Genomic DNA, 16438 nt, shown 5'->3' with positions numbered 1-16438 from the left:
CTCCTTGTTTCTAGCCTGGTTCCTTAACCGCTACTCCAAACTGGCTGTCAAAAATAATAATGCAATACTTTAAATACCAAAATATTTATTGCAAAAATCTTATCCAAAAGCTCAAGTTCCCAAAAATGGTTATAAAGTATGTTATTCCTACTGACTTCATTTTAGAAAGGACGCTGACAAATTTGAGGATGTCTATAGGAAAGGTATGCAGTGGCTCAGTGGCTAAGATGCTGAGCTTGTCAATCAGAAAGGTCAGCAGATCAGCGCTTGAATCCCTAGGGCCACATAAGGGAGTGAGCTCCCATTACTCGTCCCAGCTTCTGCCAACCTAGCAGTTTGAAAGTATGTAAAAATGCAAGTAGAAAAATAGGGACCACCTTTGGTGGGAAGGTAACAGTGTTCCGTGAGCCTTTGGCATTTAATCATGCCGACCACATGACCACAGAGATGTCTTCAGACAGCACTGGCTCTTCAGCTTTGAAACGAAAATGGGTAGCTCCCCCTGGAGTTGGGAAGGACTAGCACATATGTGTGAGGGAAACTTTTACCTTTATAGGAAAGCAATCAAGAAGGGGCTTGGAAAGAAAATTTATAAGAGACTGCTGGAAATACTGTGCATTTCAAGTCTGGAGAAGAGAAGACTGTGGGGTGATATGACAGTTGTCTTCTAGTATATGAAGGGTTCTAATATAGAGGATGGGACAAATTGTGTCAGAGTTGTTTATTTATTTGTATGACTGTATCCCGTCTTTCATTCAGGAGCTCAGAGCATTGAACATTGCATTCCATCCTCCATTTCCCTCCCCACCACATAACAACTTTGTGAAGTAGGTTTGTTTGAGAGAGGTGACTGGCCCATAGCCACTCAGCTAATTTCAGTGTATTAAAATCTGGGTCTCTCCAGTGCCAGTCTCACTCTTTAACCACTGCAACACAGTGAAACCACAGAGTGTTGAGGAGACAAGACAAAAAGCAATGAGTTTAAATTACAATGGAATAGATTTCATTGGACATGATGAATAATTCTCTGACAATAAAACTGTTCTACAATGCAACAGAGTCTTCTTTGTACAGGTGTGTAAACAAAGGCCACCAGTCCTGGGTGCTTCAGTTAGTCTGAGTAAGAGTTTGGATTAGACGATCTCGAAGGCACATGCCAACTCTCACATGCTTCAACTGCATTACTGTATGTGGATAATGCATCTTTATTAGAAATCTAGGGACTAAGAAATACATCATTTGGTTCTAATGCATATTTTCTGCTATTCAATAAATTGAATTAGTTTTTCCATTTGTTTTTGTCACAAACAATCTTCATGTTGTAGAGTTAGTGTTCTTACATATAATGTACGAGCTACTTTTATTGTTTTGGAATATGTCAGATATGAAATACACATACATTTTATGTGTATTTTACACTTTAACGTAAGGAGAGCCTGATGGGACAGGGAACGTAGTCAGGGAAAAGAATGAAGAGGATGTTATCCCAGGAAACCAGCAGAACTGAGAGTCACAACATTGCCAGCAAACTTCTGGTTGCTTTCAGGAGTTCAGACCAGTTCAGGTAAACTGGATGCTAATTTTACATCTGGTTCACAGAACTGGTAATAAAAAATGACTGGCTGGTCCTGCCCACCCCACTCCGCCCCTCCCAGGAGTCTCTATGTGACCCATTTTGGCCAGGTAAATTCAGAGCCCACACAGATACTCTGGAAGAGCGAAAAACAGGCCTCCTGGAAGTTCTGGAAGTGGGCCCGTTTCCAGCTTCCAGAGGCCCTCTGGAGCCTGGGGAAGGCAATTTTCGCCCTCCTGGAGGCTCAAGGAAAGCCTGCGGAGCCTTGGGAGGGTGAAAACGCTCTCCCACTGTGATGCAGGAGGCCGAGTAAGCCACACCCACCATGGCCACGCCCACCCAGAGAACCAGTTGTTAACATTTTTCAATCCCACCCCTGGTTGCTTCCCCAAAGCACATCAATACAATCTTCATTGCCTACATGCAGATTCCTCAGGTAATATATTCAATAAACACTTTTAGAATATTGCATCTTAAACCATCTTTGATCTGCTTTAGCTGGGGGACAACACTGAGATATAGGCAGAGTCCTGCAGACATTTTTTGAGAAAAAGACAGTAGTCTGTTCTCACTCCAGAACAAGGAGGTTGTGTAGATTTGCCCTAAGGCAGGGGTGTTAAACTCACATTGTCATAACGGTGTTACATGATGTATCAGGCCAGGAGTTTGACAGCCCTGCCCTAAGGTTTTCCTTGCTGGCTAGATTTTCCTTGATCATATTCACATATAAAACCATTGTGTAAATAGAATGCTGTGACAATGCAAACAACGATCTCTTTAATGACACATTACCGAGGACAAGCTAGGTATGAAAACAATTCAAGCATCCTATTGGATATAACTTATGTCTTGAACCACCACTTACTCCATGTGTTGAAATGAGAAGAAAATAAAAGACGTTTCAAATTCTACAATCTCAGAAGTTTCTCTAGTTGTGTTTTTGTTTGCTTTCAAAAGGATTTGCATCTCATCCACAGCAGTCACAATTATATCTTCCGACCTCTATTGCTCCCTCATAGCAAAATCTCTTAATTTTTTTTTTAAATAGAAATTCAGCACAATCATTTGAATGAAAGAGCAATGGGGGTGCAGTGGTTAGAATAAAGTATTGCAGGCTAACATACTGCACTGCCAGCAGTTTTATTGTGACTGGCTCAAGGTTGACTCAGCTTTCTATCCTTCTGAGGTTGGTAAAATCAGGATCCAGATTGTGGGAGGCAATATGCTGACTCTATAAACCGCTTAGAGAGGGTTTCAAAGCACTATGAAGCAATATATAAGTCTAAATGCGATTGCTATTAATAGATCCTTACTAATTTACTGGCCATTCGGGCCATAAGGAAATCACATGTTCTTATAACATAAAATCTGAGATATCTGAAGTCTGACAGTTTGTAGGCATTAAAGTTGTATATGAAAGGGCACAGTTAAGTTTAGAACTTTTTCAACTTACTTCAATTATTTCTGGCTGCGTCATCATAAAAAAAGGTACTTCCGCTGAAGGATCTGCCATATTTACACAGCAAAATTAATTACTTTTTAAAAGAACCTTCTGCCTTTTATGCTTCAGTGTTATGAATAAATTCTTGAGATTCTTGATCAGTTCTTAGTCATGCTGCTTTTTATCCCTATAAGACAGAATTAGACTTTAAAACCTTAGGAGACATTAAAGACAATTCTCAATAAAACAACCTTTTTAGATGAATAATCATTTAACAAAAAGCATAAGAACATACACATCTTTCAGTGCATAATACAAAATGTTAATATAGAAAAACACATACAGCTTTCAACAGTTTTTACATTGACAATATATTCTTTTGTTTATAAATTATATATCACAAGTTGCAAACTAAAATAATGTTTCAAAAACCATTTTAAAAAAATTCATTGATTTGAATTTCTGCAGAATTAGGAAGCGCATTCAAGCAAAAGTTTCTAAGCTGTAGGTTAGCCTTAATGGTAGCACTGCCTCCAGAATCCTAAAAATGTTTAGAAACTTTTGTGCAGGTTAAATATATATTTGTCCTTTTGCCTACTGAAAAATGTAGAGTTGCTAAATGTTCTTATCCCAAACCACAGACTAGAAGAGTGGGAAGAAACATTGTAGCCCTGATCTTGCATACTCCTTCCTTCCTTCCTTCCTTCCTTCCTTCCTTCCTTCCTTCCTTCCTTCCTTCCTTCCTTCCTTCCTTCCTTCCTTCCTTCCTTCCTTCCTTCCTCAATGGGGGAAGAGATTAGACTGTTTCTGTTCCTCATTAGCAATACATATTTTCCTATTGTCTTTAAATGCAACAAACGTTAGTTGGGGAAGCATAGTTTGCTGCATTTATATGTAATAGGAACCTATAGTTTGCCACTAATTAGAAGCAGCAGCTTTTAAACTTTTATTTCCAAGTTCAGATGAAGAGAAGGAGGGAATATGATCCTAATTCCCATCAGATGCCACTTATTTCATGATTTGAAGTGTTATCTATCTAGATGTGCCATATACTTTCACATTATATAGTAGGTCCTCCTGAATCCAAGTCCTGGCTTTTAATGTAGTGGGGTGGTTTAGAGTGGAACTTTCCCAAACTCATTGTAGGCATCTTTCATGATCAAAACTGTTAGGCATCCCTAAAACTTCCTTGTATCTTACTTTATTTCATTCAACAAAGTCCTCTAGGTATCGGTGAAGATTTGGGAGCTGATCAGGGATCTTATAGGGAGAAGGACTGGAGAATTCCAATACTTCCAACTTCTGTGCAAATGCCTATATTTGTATTCAGCTGGTTTTAGGATAGGTCTTATGTGTGGAAGGGGTCTGCATCTTTATTTAAAAAAGCACCAGAAGGTTATGCAAGTAGTCCTTGAGTTATGACCACAACTGAGCCCAAAATTTATGTTGCTAAGTGGGACTATTTTTGCCTCATTTTATAACCTTTCTTGCCACAGTTGTGAATCACTGCAGTTGATAAGTTACTAACATGGTTGTAAAGTGAATCTGAATTCCCCATTTACTTTGCTTGACAGAAGTTAGCAAAACTTCTATCGAACCCTGGGACATGACCCTGGGACACTGCAACCGTCCTAAATATGAGTCAGTTGCCAAGTGTCTGAATTAACTTTTTTAAAATATATGTTTTATTGATACATTTTAAAATAAACTTTAAAAGTTCCATATCTATCTGAACAGCACATTGTCTGAATTTTGATTATGTGACCCAGTGGTCGGTTTCAAAGCTTTTTGGAACCTACTCTGGGTGTGGCCTGCTTTGTGGGAGTGGCTTGCCGGCCATGTGACTGGGTGGGAGTGGTTGCCGGCCATGTGACTGGGTGGGAGTGGCTTGCTGGTCATGTGACCGGATGGGAGTGGCCAAGACGATGTTACTGAATTCTTTGCCCCAATGGATGATCTACAAAAAAAAGATATAAAAAGGAAATTTATTATTTTGTGCACTTACTACTTAAATAAGATTAAAATAAGTACACAAAACAATAAAAGAGCTATTTACAGAAGGTAAGTAGCTTACTACTTACTACTTGTATTTCAAAGGGAATAAATACATATTTAATTTTACACATGTGGAATAGTGTTTGCACAACAGTGGAAAAAACAAAGATATGAAAATAAATAAATATTAGAATGTGCAGGAATGAATAAATTGACAATTAAAATCAAGAAGGCTTCGAATATTTATCATGTATTTGACAGAGATCTAAAAAAGTAGTACTTACACCAAATAGAACTTACATCAGAAATGCAAAAGACAAAGAGTTTGTAGAGCATTGTAGGACAACAGTTTTCCTCCAAAATCTTTTTTTTAAAACCAGAAGATGACCCAATTCCTTTTAAATTTTGTTACATGCAATTTGAAAAAAATGTTTTTAACAACATAAAGAGATACACTGTGAGCATTCTGACAATAACCACAATGAAATGTTTGTACAGTTCACCACCTCCCTGACTTGTTTCAGAAAGCACCAGGAGACAAGAAAATTTAAAAAAAGTGTGGGGATTTACATATCATCAGAGGCAAGAAGCCAGAAAGCCTCTTAACCATCCATAAAAGCGGCTCGCAAATCTCCGAATCAAATTATAAATAGGACTTTCAGGTCTGTTGCCTTTAAAAAAAATTCTCATTGATCTCATCCGCTCACTCGCATGCTTTTCTCTCTCCCTTTCTCATCCTCGGTACTGTACTACTACTACTATACGTTGCTGGTTTCTAGACGTTGTTTGATAACTGCCCATTCAAACTACGGTAGTCTAAGACACCTTCTTTTCCCCCTTTTCGAGTGGATAAGATGTGATATTTCCCTAGTTGGCTATGGGAACATCTCTCACTCTCTCACACTCCGTCTCTCTCTGTCTCTCTGTCGCGCACACACACATTTAAGAGGTTTCCCTAGCAGCGTTCATCACATTTTGTTATCTGGGGGCTCCCGCTTGGCAGGAAACTGCTCCTTGAACAGAAAGCTGGAGGGAAAAGGGGGGCGAAAAAAGGTAGACTACAAAAGAGGAAGCCGAACAGCGCAGAGAGACACGAGCAACAAGAGGGACCAGGCGGCTGCTTGGGAGCTGTTGCTGCCGACGTGTAGCTTCCCGTTCAAAGAGCCCCGCAGCTGCGGCATTACTATAGAGACATTGCTACCAAACCTTAGAGCAACCCGCGAGACCGGGGTAGACCGAGTCCCAGCCGAGGCACCTTCTGTTGTTGCCGCTGCCATCTGGCTCCAGCAGAACGCGGCACGGGAGGGCTTGAGGATGTGGTGCGGCAGGCGCAAAATACCGTCCGTCTCCCCGTGCTCAGAAAAGGAAGCCCGGATAAGTCCTTTGCTAGCAGGCAGGTTCTAGGATGCCTGCCGCCACCAAAGGATCTTCCTGGAGTTGCTTTTCTGAGCACGGGGAGACAGATGGCACAAAATACCATCCGTCTCCCCGTGCTCAGAAAAGGAAACCCAGCTAAATCCTTTGCTAGCAGGCAGGTTCTAGGATGCCTGCCGCCACCAAAGTGCCTTCCCGGAGTTGCTTTTCTGAGCACAGGGAGACAGATGGCACAAAATCCTGTCCGTCTCACCGTGCTCAGAAAAAGAAGCCCGGCTAAGTCCTTTGCTAGCAGGCAGGTTCTAGGACGCATGCCGCCACTAAAGAACCTTCCTGGAGTTGCTTTTCTGAGCACGGGAAGACAGACGGTCATCCTAGAAGGTCCTAGGAGACTGGCCGTGTCGCGTAAGCTCCCGCCCCCACCCCCACGCTTTCTAGCGGGCAGGCATCTTAGACAAGTCCAGTGACCTTGCAAAGGCCTTGTGAGGTCCCTGAACTTGTCAAAGACACCAGCCGTGCTGCATAAGCTCCCCCCGCCGCCCCCACCCCCTGCTTTCTGGTGGCCATGTGGCCCTGCAGTATAAGCGAGCCTGGGATCCTTGCAAGGTTGTAAAAGGTCACTGGACTCGTTTATAGTTCAGGGCTGTGGCAGGCCACTCCAGATGGCCTGCCACTGCCCTCCTGCCCTGCGCTTAGTTGCAGCTTACTTACCTCCTCAGAGTCGGCAGGCAGCAATAGAGAGCCAAGCAGGAAAAAAGGTAAGTGGGTTTAGATAGGGTTCTTAGTGGCGGGTGGGGCCATTGGTGAGCCAGCCAATCAGTGAGTGGTGGGTGGGGCTAGGATAGTAAAGACAGGCAGGGAGAGTAAGCAATGGAGCAGCTTTCGGACAGGCGGGGGCAAGCGAGCGAGCGACAGGGCCAGGGCAGGTGTTCCGGAACTTACTTCTGGGTCCACTGGTGGAACCTCTTCTAACCGGTTCGGTAGATTTGATGAACCGGTTCTACCGAACCAGTGCGATCCGGTAGGAACCCACTACTGATGTGACCAAGGGGTTGCTTCAATGGTCATGAGTGTGAAAAATGGTGATAAATCACTTTTTCCAGTGATGTTGCAACTTTGAAGAGTCACTAAACGAGCTGTTGTAAGTGATGGATTACTTGTACAATTTTGTGAAGAGTTCCTGTACATTGAACAGCACACTTGGCAGATTATCAATAAAACACTGATTATATGGCCAGTCCTAGCAGGATGGGAGAAATTCCTTCATTCTGTCCTTCATGTTGCACAAAAGTCAAAGAAGGCCAGACTTTTATGTCTGGAAAAACTTTCCCAAGTCCTTGGTTATGCACAAGGTGCCCTGCAGAAAGAGGACTCTGTCTATCACATTGCAGATATATTTGCACATAGGGCAGGTATTTCTGATTGCTTTCAAAGTATACTGCAAAGTGAATAAATATTTTCTGTGCAGGAAATGTTCTGAGTTAAAGCCATAATAGGTATTCTTACTTATGCCAGAGGCAGAGAACAATCCCTCTTTTTTCAAATACTCTGCATGTGCCATAAACTAAAGAAATGGAAAGTGACTCCAAATGAAAACTGGGTTCTATGGACAGAATTACTCTATGGGATCCTGACAAGGCAAGTAACAATTTTAGATATATTTTGTTTACTTCATTTACATTTTCCTGGAATAAACTTTACGGATATCGTATCTTAATTTTTAAGACAAATATATAGTTTATATTTTCTACTCAAATTTGTAATCCCTTCTGAATTTGGATACCAAACCTATTTTCCTCTAGAGCAGGGGTGTCAAACTTGATTTCATGGAGGGCCGCATCAGGGTTGTATTTGACCTTCGGGGGTCAAGGTGAGCGTGGTCAGTTTGACATCACTTGTGTCAGGGTGCCTATGGTGGACCGAGTGCTCTGCTAGCGAAAACAGGCACCCGAGCTCCATTTTCAGCTGCAACGGCCTCTTGAAACCTTCTATCAGCTAAAACAGAGCTTGGGGAGGGGCACACATGACCGTCACAAGCTCTGTTTTCAGATGTAATGGCCTCCTGCAACCCTCTGCCAGTGAAAATGGAGCTCAGGGGGAGCTGCACATGGCCCTCTCGAGCTCCGTTTTTGCTAGCAGAGGCACTGCAGGCCGGTCCTTCGGTGTTTCCAGAGTGGTCCAGTGGGCCAGATCTAAGCACCCCATGGGCCAGATCCGGCCCATGGGCCTTGAGTTTGACACTCCTGCTTTAGACCAAAGAAAGAGAATATGAAGTCTTAAGGCCACCCTCTAAGTCCTGTTTCCTGTAGCCGAGTGGCCACCAACCTTTGAGGCACCAGAGACCAGTTCTGTGGAGAGAGGTTTATTTCGCGGACTGGAAGGGACATGGTTTTGTGTGCTGCCTGCATTCTGTAGATGAGGCTTCACTTGTTTGTGTGGACCAGTTTCTGGCATGCTGCAGACTAGTGCTGGTCCACAGACCGGGGGCTAGGGACCCCTGCTGTAGCTTAAATATTTTTGTGATTTCACATATTAAAATTATAATGTAAAATTTAAAATTACCTCAAAAGAATGAGAATGAAAAAACGAGAGAAAGAGAGGGGGGAGGGAGGGGGGACAAAACACAACTAAAACAGAAGAAAATGGAAAATCCTGCCTTGATCAGTCTCCCCAATTCCACCTGTCCATCATATCACCCATCATCAATATCATCACCATCTAGTATATACTGCTTGCAATCTCAAGCAACATCTTAAAACAGCTTACGGTAAAAACACCAATAAAATATATAATTCAATAATACAATTCATAAAGCAGTGTTAAACAATATCAACCATAGTCAAAGAAATGCATTTAAGATGATTAGGGAAAATGGAAGCAATCTTCCACTATTCATACACGGAAGGCCAGGATGTAAAAGGTACCCAAGAGGAAATATATCTGGCAGCTCCTGAATTTCAGAGAACAAATCATGGATACCACCACAGAGACAACTTATAAGCAGCTACTGGGGTAGTCAGTGATTCTTACTACACGTGACAGAACCCTGATTAGCTCAGTAACTAACTAGGGCTGTAACAAACAAAAAAAGCAAGTTGGCAGGTAGTCTGGTTACAAGTTATCCAGCATCATAACCAAAACCTTGACTCCGGCTCTGTAGCTAATTGGAGTTATTTCCACAAATATAACATGTATAGGAAGAATAGAAATTCACCTAGTTTTTACTTATAGGTATGATACCCCTTTGGTTTGAGGGTCTTAACTTCTCAATAAGTAATTAGAGGCTTTGGTAAATTATGAGTTAACTTCAGCAGAGTTGTTAGTTATGCTTTTTCTTGCAAGAAGTACCATTTCTGTAGCATTCTTTTGACAAGAGCTAGAGAAGTCAACCAGAAACACATCGTAGGGCTGACCACAAATGTCTTCTACATAGGCTAACTAACAGGTTGTGGTTTTGACACTCAGCTATTGTAAGACAACCTTGCAAATGAATTCATTACTAAGGAAGGTGACTTTATATTTAGCTTAAGCAGTGGTTAGGAATGCCCAAACCAAGGTCTGGAGGTAAGCAAAGTTCATTGTGTGTATAGGTCGTCTTCGACTTACAACAGTTCATTTAGTGATGGTTCAAAGTTACAACTGCATTGGAAAAAAGTGAGTTATGAGTTCTTACTACACTTGACATTTTTCACAGTTAAGACCATTGCAGCATTCCCTTGGTCCTGTGACCTAAATTTGTATACTGATTGGCAATTGGTTCATATTTATAATGGCTGCAGTGTCCCCCCAGGGTCACTTGATCACCTCCTGTGACTTTTCGACAAGCAAAGTCGATGCTAACAACGTTAAGAAAATTCACTTAGCAACAGAAATGTTGGGCTCAATTGTGGTCATACGTCAAGGACTACCTGTAGTAAAGAATACAGCCAGAAATAATTAACTTACAGTATATGATAATATATAATTAATGGAGAATTATAGAATGGCTCTGCTTTGTACGCATGTGCGACCATCATGTAACTTGGTAACCAGTCACTAATTCTCTTACTTTTGTTTCCTGTAGTACAGGGGTGTCAAACTGGTGGTCCGCAAGCCGGATGCGTCATATGCAGGCCACACCCACCCCAGCTCCTTGAAAGGAAAAACATTGCGATATGTCACATGACGGCAACGTGACGTTGCAAGTTTGACACCCATGCTGTAGTAAATTGTATAAAAATAACTGTGCCTGATTTCTGACATGCTTCTTGGATGTGAAACTGTACAGAAATGAAAGAGTTTTGCCTTTCCTCAATCCTGCGTGGATATTGGCTTCTTCGCATCGGGTTCCCATACCTAGCCAGCTTTCTGCCAACACAGGCATAGTTGGGCTGCTTCGCCTGTAAACTTTTTGCAGCTTCTGGATGAAACTCAACGACAATCCACATAAAATGCACTGCAGTAGTCTAAATAAGAGATGAATAGATTTAGCTAGGCAGATTGTATGTTGACTATTCCCTTTTTGGGCACAAATAACTTGAAAGTAAATATTTCTAGCCAGCCTGACAATGCTGACGCAAAGGAGCACCCTCAGACTAACTACTTCTTGAAGAATGTAGCTCTATTTAGAATTTTCAGACCCAGGAATTACAAACCCTTGAAGTCCTTGATTTATAACAATTCATTTAGTGACTGTTTGAACTTATAACAGCACTGAAAAAAAGTTACATGACCATTTTTCACACTTATGACTATTGTAGCATGGTCAATTAAAATTCAGGCACTTGGTAACTGACTCATATTTATGACAGTTGTTGTATCCCAGAGTCATATGATCACCTTTTGCGAGTTTCTGACAAGCAAAGTCAATGGGGAAGGCAGATTCAACAACTGTGCTACTAACAACTACTGCACAGATTCACTTAACAACAGCAACAAGAAAGGTCGTAAAATGGGACACAGCTCACTTAACTATCTTGCTTAGCAACAGAAACCTGGGGCTCAATTATGGTCATAAGTTAAGGACTACCTATATTGGGGTTTATTGGCCCTTATCCAGCCCATCAATGTTTCCAGGCATTTGTTCATGACATGCACCATTTCTTCTGATTTAGATAAGGTAGAGAAATGGAGCTGTGTCATCTGCATATTGTTTACATGCAGCCCCAAAATTCCTAACAATCACATCTAATTGTTTCATTATAAATATTATGAATTTTAGATAGCATTGGGACAAAACAGGGGCTCTTGGCACCTCACATCATAGGCATCCATCCATAAGTGATTCAATAATAGTTTGTGCACTGCCCCTAATTCTCATCAGTGATTCAGGAAAAATTTCCTTAAAGCATTCAAAAACTTATCAGATCCCATAAGGATCACCTAAATGGGTCCTTTTCCCCATTTTCAGAAAAGAGCATCAGTTAAGATATAGGTAATAAAATTAAATAGGTAATTAAACAATATTTCAAAAAGAAACCAGTGATTCCCAATTGCTTTTTACTGATGACTCACTTCCTTTTAACACAAGAGAGATCATTGAGAAGGTCAAAATGTCACTGCGGTTCATCTGAGAGAAAGGAAATAAGTTTTAGCAACTAGTTAGAGTGGTAAATAAGGCAAACTATTATTTGCAAGAACCGAGGTCGGCACAGTTGAGCCAATTCTATACGACTCGACTCACTCAATAATAGATGCCAAGTCAGCAATTTCACTTCCAGTCAAATGATACAGGATTCCTGTCTTTCTGGAAACTGATCTGGTCCTTCCTCTTCCCAAAATGGAAGTGTAGCCCACATGTGCACTAAAAATTTCTAGTGACGTAGATAAACAAACCAACTTGTAATTGAGGAGCAGAACAGCTATTTTAGGTTAGTTCTAGCGTTTGGACTACATGTATTATTAGGATTTGTTTTCCTTTGAATAAAGTAATCTTTATACACACACACATACATACATACACATACATACACATACATACACACACACATATATATACACAGTATATATATATGTATATATACATACATACACATATACATACACACACACACATATATATATACTGTGTGTGTGTGTATGTATATGTGTATGTATGTATATGTATATGTGTATGCATATATATATATATATATATATATATATATATATATATATATATATATATATATGTATGTATGTATATAATCTCCTGTGCTAGATCTAAGTGTACAAAAGAATCAAAGGAATTACAAGTCTACATCTCAAAGGAATTAAGATTTTGAACTTTTAGATTTAAAAATCAGTTTAAAAAATAAGTTTATGTCAAGCCTGTATCATATAGACTTAACATATATAAAGTTGACAATCTACAATATATGTCAGCAGTAAAGCAATAACCCTTTTCAGAGTTAATAGACTCATCTGGGAATCTACCAGGCTCAATCTATGGTATGGATAGTGCAGTTCTGCAAATATGGACACAGGGGAGCAATTAATGTACAATTAGTACTGTATGTTCCAGGACTAATGAATCAATACATTTTTTATGTTTTGTTTTCCTGAAGTTTTAAATTACTTTTACAATTTGAAAACACAACTTCAGGAAAACAAAACACTAATGGAAGCACTGAAATAATGGAAAGACTGATAATTCATTTGTTTTAATTCTCCTCTTACAAAATATCACAATGAAGCCAACTTGTGGTCAAGAGAAGCTTTATGAAGCTTCTAGCCTGACCATTAAAGGCATTTCTAAATGAACTTATTGAGTGTTTGGATGTTAATATTTGTTTTTCACTTGAAATGCAATTATGGAAGTTACAAAGACAAAGTTTTATCCTAGGGCTTGAAAGAATTGTGAACCTGGAAAAAAATAATTTCTTCCATGCTAATACTAATACTTTTTTGTAATTGACAGTATAAGGCAGAACATGTCATCTGACTATCACAGCATTTTCTAGTTCCTGTACTTGGCAAAAAGAAGTGACCTGCCTATGACAGCTTGCAATTTAAAAAATTTTAACAATACATTTTGAGGCTGAATTATTTTATTATTACAAGGTACAAGATAGATAAATATGGACTCCAGTCTTCTGGCCTTTCGGAAAGGTGTTAAAAACACCTATAATATTAATTTTAATCCATCCTTGCCTTTTTAAATTATAAATTTCAAATACTGTTTTAATATTGTTTACTAGCATACGGCCCAGAGTCAATCTATGAAGGAGATGGACAATTTCAAAGAGGAAAAGAAAGATAGCTAGGTAGATAGGATAGACAGACAGACAGTGAGAGGGCCAGGACTGGAACTGGAAAGCAAAGTGGCCCGTTCCCCTAAGATTCCCCACGCTAGCCCAGACTTTTTTTTTTACAATGTAGAGTAGCTTTTACAAATTATTTTTAAAAGATAACCAACCAATTTTGTTGTATATATGATGCACAATGACAATAAAGGCTATTCTATAACTACCTCTGTACTTTTAAGATGGCTATAGACCTGAGGATTGTTCTCAGTGAAGCAAATGGCAAGAACTGATGGGCTATATTCGACCTAAACGGAAGATTGCTTTCTTATGCATGGAGGAGTTTTGAAATGACACAAAAGGGCACGCTAGGCACAAAAGATCAGATCCACATGTGAAAGTCCAATTAAATAAAATGTATTTATTGCTACATAGCCTATGCACAGGAATCTTCTCAACTAACAGTTAGCACCTGCTTGGAGTTAGATAAGGGTCAATAGAATTCAAGAGGGGGTTGGGCTTTGTCTGGTTGTGGCAGTGTAAGAGATTTTAGACTGATCCCTCTTTTAACTCTGCCGCCAGGTCCTGCCACTCCTTCTCCTAGTTAAAAGTTAAAAGTGAGATCAGCCTAGAATCCCTACGTAGCCACAAGTGATCTAAGCCCAATAGTATTGATATTTATATCATTAATATTTCTATTTCTTAAATACTGTCATGCCAGATACCTTGACATTCAAAGATATGCCCACTATGCTTTTACATTGATAAAAATATTTCTCCGCAGAGTTCACTGAAATCCAACTGTCAACATTTATGTATATAGTTATAAAGAACTTTGAAGTGGCTATGGTTTTCTGCCAATCCTTTACTGATGTTTATTGATTTACTGTACTTTATAATTCTACCCAGGTAGCAAAAGAGAGTTGGATAAGGAAGTACCTTTAAAAAAAACACAGAAAGAAAGAAAGGAAGGAAGGAAGGAAGGAAGGAAGGAAGGAAGGAAGGAAGGAAGGAAGGAAGGAAGGAGACAAGAAAAACTGCATTCTATGTAAGCAGCTCCCTGCAATGAATGTTCTCACTAAATAACTGCATATAAAGGATTAAAGCATATCTTTACTTGGGAATAAGTCCATTAAATCATTTGAAACAATGAAATTATATTTTTGAAATTAAGAAACCCAGAACAGAGAGCACAGAATCACTTTCCATCAGAAGCGCAACCATATAAATTTGATTAATAAAAAAATAAAAAATAGTGCATATCACTGCTGTTTTTATTTACATACACAAACGTACTGGAATCCACTTTAGTATTTGTACTAATGCAGCTGTTTTTAATTTGTACGAATGCAACTGTTTTTAATGTATCCATACCAACATATGAGGGCATATGCTGTGCATGCACATATGTAACATTTCTGAATGCATATCAAGCATGTAACATTATTTGGGGAGGGCTGGTTTTGAATCTTTTTATGGCACAATATTTTTCCCCTGCAAAACCATCCAGCTTAAAGGCAGGTTCATATAAAGGAGAGCAACATTAAGGTTGCCCATATTATCCAGTAGTAGTTCACATATGGTTGAAATCTTTCTTATGGTGAAATTTAGGGGTTTCTTCCCTATTTAAATAAAAATGACTGTTCCGAATTCACACATTTTATGAAAATCCATGCCAATACAGAATAATGAAATCAAAAGCAAAGCCTAAGCACTTCTTGTGTAATAATTGTAATATATAGGTCATATTTATTTCATAGGTTTTATTTTATGAAATCCACAATGTGATACAGTATGCCACAAGCAGAGAACCAAACACTAGCAGGAGGTAAGTGCAATTGTTTGAAAGAATAAAATAATTTGTCTCTCACATTACGGATCAAAAATGAATCTGTTTCATTCATACAACACTAGATTTTTGTATACAGAGGTGCAAATTGAGGTCAGGTTTTCTTCAAGTGGGAATGATATCAATTTATGTGGCCTTGGCCCACGGATGAAAAAACAGCTCTAATAAAATAAAATTTAAAAATGATGTAAAACATGGACAATTGGTATGCAATTTTCTAAAAAAAAAGGTGTGTGTGTGAGTTTTTGTAGTTTAATCTGGAGTATATGCTTAAACTAAAAACACAAATTATACATTATTGGAAACTTGGAATTGAGGATGTCAGATGAAATCCTGAATATAATTTATGATAGGTACCATAAATCAAATACTATAGGAAGTATGATTATACCACTTTAAAAAAGCTTCAATTAAGTATAATTATTGTGGCATAGCACCTGTTAACATTTAAGAATGATTCTTGTTGATATTTCTTTTTCCCGCTCCCTATGGCTAGAAGAGCATTTTACCTTAATCTTCAGTTAAATTCTGGAAAATAATGCTGGGAAATGAGTGGGAGAGTCTGCTTTGAGTGTTGTTGGCTACAAAAAGACATTATGCTAACCCCTGGGGGGGGGGGGGGAAGCTTTTATACAAACTTGACATTTAATAATCAGACCTGGACCGTAAATGATTTTCAAAAAACAATTAACTGATTGACAGCTATTACTACTGCAATTTCCAGAAATGCTTAGAGTTCTTTACAGTAACTTCTTCAGTATCATCTTACCTCTTTCTATTTTATTTGAAAGAAAGAAAGAAAAAAAGCCAAGACATCTTTTCAGACTCTGTAAGTGTCAGAAAACAAAGCAGACCAAAACACTGAAGAGGTTTTTGGTTTAGTAACATTTTCGGAATAAGTTACAACATTTTAAGACCAAACCAAGATTTCCCCTTATCTCGGCATTTTGAGGTTTCCTTTTTTTAAAGTTATCAATAAAGATTGAAAATGAAAATAATGCTAC

At 39.2% G+C, this 16438-nt stretch overlaps 1 protein-coding gene across 4 annotated transcripts in view; it reads right to left on the bottom strand.

Annotated features, from left to right (window-relative positions):
* The window catches only part of LPAR1 (lysophosphatidic acid receptor 1), a 76409-nt gene that overhangs the window by 41344 nt on the left and 18627 nt on the right, over positions 1-16438 (bottom strand). For 2 of the 4 annotated variants that reach the window (XM_014060203.2, XM_087716151.1), the window contains exon 2: positions 3027-3201. The exons of 1 other annotated variant lie outside the window; for it this stretch is intronic. In XM_014060203.2, coding sequence (XP_013915678.2) covers positions 3027-3086 — 60 coding nt within the window. In that variant the 5' untranslated portion in view covers positions 3087-3201. Of the gene's footprint in view, positions 1-3026; positions 3202-4813; positions 4972-16438 lie in introns of all 4 variants that reach the window. One more of the 4 variants, XM_087716150.1, reaches the window with a different exon arrangement.

Source organism: Thamnophis sirtalis, unplaced genomic scaffold (assembly GCF_051295495.1).
Source record: "Thamnophis sirtalis isolate CommonGarterSnake01/CBP01778 unplaced genomic scaffold, rThaSir2_p1.2 scaffold_5, whole genome shotgun sequence".
NCBI lineage: Eukaryota > Metazoa > Chordata > Lepidosauria > Squamata > Natricidae > Thamnophis > Thamnophis sirtalis.
This window is presented reverse-complemented; position numbering and strand designations above follow the sequence as displayed.